The sequence below is a fragment of the Citrus clementina genome, unplaced genomic scaffold (genome assembly GCF_000493195.1).
Source record: "Citrus clementina cultivar Clemenules unplaced genomic scaffold, Citrus_clementina_v1.0 scaffold_6, whole genome shotgun sequence".
NCBI lineage: Eukaryota > Viridiplantae > Streptophyta > Magnoliopsida > Sapindales > Rutaceae > Citrus > Citrus x clementina.
In genome coordinates, this window is record NW_006262139.1 from 11059810 (window position 1) to 11063623 (window position 3814).

Sequence of the window (3814 nt, forward strand, 5' to 3'; positions counted from 1 at the left end):
GGGTTTGTTCAATTGAAAGTTATTGATTAAGAGGGGGAGTGGAGACTGATAATACAATTAACATTATCGGCAGACGGTGCGAAGTTGTCCCTTTTACTGAACCCGCTACTCTAAACGGGTTTTGACTTGTAATAACAAAACCCACCTATTAGCTACTAAAAAACATAATAATCCTAAGTGGGTGGGTAATATTTTCAGGTTAGCGGGTTGGAGGACAAAATTGTCAACCCTTAATTTATTTATTTCTTAAAAACATTTATAATTTTCTGAATTGAATTGAATTGTTTTTCTGTTACACCGATGAAAAGGCAAAAAAATTTACGGAAAAAGAAAAAGAAAAACGACAAGCACCACGTCCAAGAAAGTTAATGATAATAAAGCAGGTTCATGTGTTGGATTAAACTCGGAAGCCACAAAAAGTTTCAATTAAAAACTCTAAAAAATTAAAAACGTTTTCAACAACAAAGACAAATAACGCAATCCCCCCGAAGTAAATATTCCGTTTTACTTGTCTTTATTGTTAACTTGGCACATAATACAAATGGGGGCCGCTCATGACACACCAGTGCACGGTGAAGTTTCTGGAGCGTGAAGGTCACGTACGCCATTGTTGCACCCAAGCCCCACGTGCGACCCCTGATGTGTTCGAAAAAGTGTGTGAGCTGAAGAAAAAGGCTGCTTTATCTCACGTAAAAGAAAGAAGGAGGAAAAAAAAAAAATGTAACCGTTACAAATAATGGCCACGTGTCATCAAATCAATCCACCTGTCTTCTTCATCTCTCCTTTGGATTCTCTACTTCCTCGCTTGGGTTTTTATTTGTTCCGTCTCTCAACTCTCAACCCTTCTCTCTCTCTCTCACTCACTCAAAAATCTCGTGAGAATTTAATCTTCTTCTTCAAAAAACAAATAGTAACCAATGAGCTTCCGCCATTTCTAATTAGACAATGTTGCTATTTTCTTGCAAAATTTTGACGTCTCTTAACCTATCTCTCGTGTTTTGTCTCTTCGTCATCAACAATGCTGTAATAACAATCTCCACCGCAACTGAATTCGACTTCGGCACTTTAACTTTAGCCAGCTTAAAGCTTCTGGGTGACGCCCACATGAACAATGGGAGCGTGCGCCTCACTCGTGACGTCACCGTCCCCTACGACGGCGCCGGCAAGGCCCTCTACTCCAAACCAGTCAGATTCCGGCTGCCCGGGACTCACACCCCGGCGAGCTTCTCGACCTTCTTCTCCTTCTCAATAACCAACCTCAACCCGTCCTCGATAGGCGCCGGGCTTGCATTCGTCATCACTCCGGACGGCGAGCAGGTCGGCTCAGCCGGCGGCTCGCTGGGGCTTCTAGACGAGAAAGGGGCCGGGTTGGGGTTCGTTGCAGTGGAATTTGACACTTTAATGGACGTTGAGTTCAGTGACATTAATGGAAACCACGTGGGTTTGGATCTAAACAGTATGGTTTCTACTCAGGTTGTTAATTTGGATACCATAAATGTTGATCTTAAGAGCGGCGATCTTGTGAATTCTTGGATTGAATACGACGGATTGACTCGGGCTTTTAATATATCCGTTTCGTATTCTAATTTAAAGCCGAAAGTTCCAATTTTGTCCTTCACTCTTGATCTAGATCAATACGTCAATGATTTTATGTACGTTGGATTCTCTGGGTCAACTCAAGGAAGTACAGAGATTCACAGTATAGAATGGTGGAGTTTTAGTTCATCATTTGAGTCAAATTCGGGTACCGGGTCAGGGTCAGCGCCGCCGCCTCCAACGGCTAGCTTGATGAACCCGACAGCTAATTCTGTGAAGTCACCGCCGCCGTCATTGGCTCCTTCTGGTTCAAGTACTACACAGAAGAGTAGCAAGTCATCGTCTTGTCATAACCAGCTTTGCAAGCAAGGAGCAGGGGCTGTGGCAGGGGTGGTGACGGCTAGTGCATTTTTCGCCATCTTTGCCGGCGTGCTAATTTGGTTCTTCTCTAAAAGGTACAAACATGTGAAAAAATCTGAGTCCTTTACATCGGATATTATTAGAATGCCTAAGGAGTTTAGTTACAGAGAGTTGAGATCTGCTACTAAATGCTTTAATGCTAATAGAATTATTGGACACGGCGCGTTTGGGACTGTTTATAAGGGAATTTTGCCGCAGAATGGTGACATTATTGCAGTGAAGAGATGTAGTCATAATAGTCAAGGAAAGGATGAGTTTTTATCCGAGTTGTCAATAATTGGTACTCTTAGGCATCGGAATCTTGTTAGGCTTCAAGGTTGGTGCCATGAGAAGGGTGAAATTCTGTTAGTGTATGATTTGATGCCCAATGGGAGTCTTGATAAAGCTTTATTTGAAGCAAGATCACCTTTGCCATGGCCACATAGGAGTAAAATATTGCTCGGTGTGGCCTCTGCTCTGGCTTATCTGCATCAAGAATGTGAAAACCAAGTGATTCATAGAGATGTTAAGACTAGCAACATAATGCTAGATGAAGGGTTCAATGCAAGATTAGGAGATTTCGGATTGGCGAGACAAGTTGAACACGATAAATCACCTGATGCAACAGTTGCTGCAGGAACAATGGGGTATTTGGCACCCGAATATCTCCTAACTGGAAGGGCAACTGAGAAAACCGATGTGTTTAGCTATGGTGCCGTTGTTCTTGAAGTAGCTAGTGGAAGAAGACCAATTGAGAAAGAGATTACAGGGGTTGGCAAAGTTGGTGTTGCGAGTAATTTGGTTGAATGGGTGTGGAGTTTACACAGAGAAGGGAGATTGTTAACGGCAGCTGATGCAAGGCTTGAGGGTCAGTTTGACGAGGCTGAAATGAGAAGAGTGCTGTTGGTTGGGTTAGCCTGCTCGCACCCAGACCCTTTGGCTAGACCCACAATGCGGGGCGTGGTTCAAATGCTTGTGGGTGAGGCAGAGGTCCCCATTGTCCCAAGAGCTAAACCTTCAATGACTTTCAGCACTTCTCATTTGCTGTTGAGTTTACAAGACAGTGTATCAGATTGTAACGGCATGATCACCCTTTCCAGTTCCTCATCAGAAAATGATTTCATCCATGGCGATCATCTAGTCTAAGCATTATCATCATCATCAAAAGGTCAAGATTCCACCATCCCTGTTTGTTATTAGGTGTTAATTAAATTAACTCCAAATATACACTGTATTCTTTTGTTTTTGTATGTAAACACAATAACATGGAAATGTAAGCATAGGGTTTAGTTAGTTAGTGACCTAGGGCCGCATTTTTTTTGTTTTTGGGTGTTTAAATTATGAGATAATTGAATTATCCTATACTAATTTGTACAATTATGGGCCCTAGAGCAAAGCAAGTAATGGTGGTGGGTGTCATTTTCTAGATCTCATTGGAAGGTTGGCTGGCTAGTTGTTTTCACAAGCAATCCCCTCCATACTCAATAGTCAAAAGCGCTACAACAGTTTGAGTAGAAGTTTGGTAAAGTATAGTGGCAAAAGGAGTGTGCATATTTATTGTCCCATGGTGCGGTTGGCCTGATTAATAAAACAACCAGAGCAATGAAAAACAATTTTTCGCTTAGAAAATTCCATCATTGTTTTAATCGTAATTTGTATGTTAGTTGTTTAATTTATTTTTCTTGCTCGTAGGAGTCCTATGTATGCAAGTCAATTTTTAATAATTTGTTGGTGGACTTGGCGAAGTTATTGTATACGTGTGGGTCGTTGAAGCAGTGAGTGAAGCTTTTGAAAAAGACCAAAAATTTAATTTTGCTTCTAAAGGGGATAACATAAGGCTAGCTTTTGTGTCTATCATTTCGGGTTAACTTCTTATCAT

General features: G+C 41.7%; 1 protein-coding gene across 1 annotated transcript; it reads left to right on the forward strand.

Moving 5' to 3' along the window:
- Positions 1-815: 815 nt before the first annotated feature.
- LOC18039065 (L-type lectin-domain containing receptor kinase VIII.1) lies at positions 816-3529 on the forward strand. The gene has a single exon (XM_006428764.2). It carries the CDS (start codon positions 946-948, stop codon positions 3079-3081), a length of 2136 nt encoding a protein of 711 aa, XP_006428827.1. The 5' UTR covers positions 816-945; the 3' UTR covers positions 3082-3529.
- The last annotated feature ends 285 nt before the right edge of the window (positions 3530-3814 follow it).

Excerpts from the sequence above, each read along its gene's own strand:
- LOC18039065 (XM_006428764.2), top strand. The coding sequence starts at position 946 with ATGTTGCTATTTTCTTGCAAAATTTTGACGTCTCTTAACCTATCTCTC.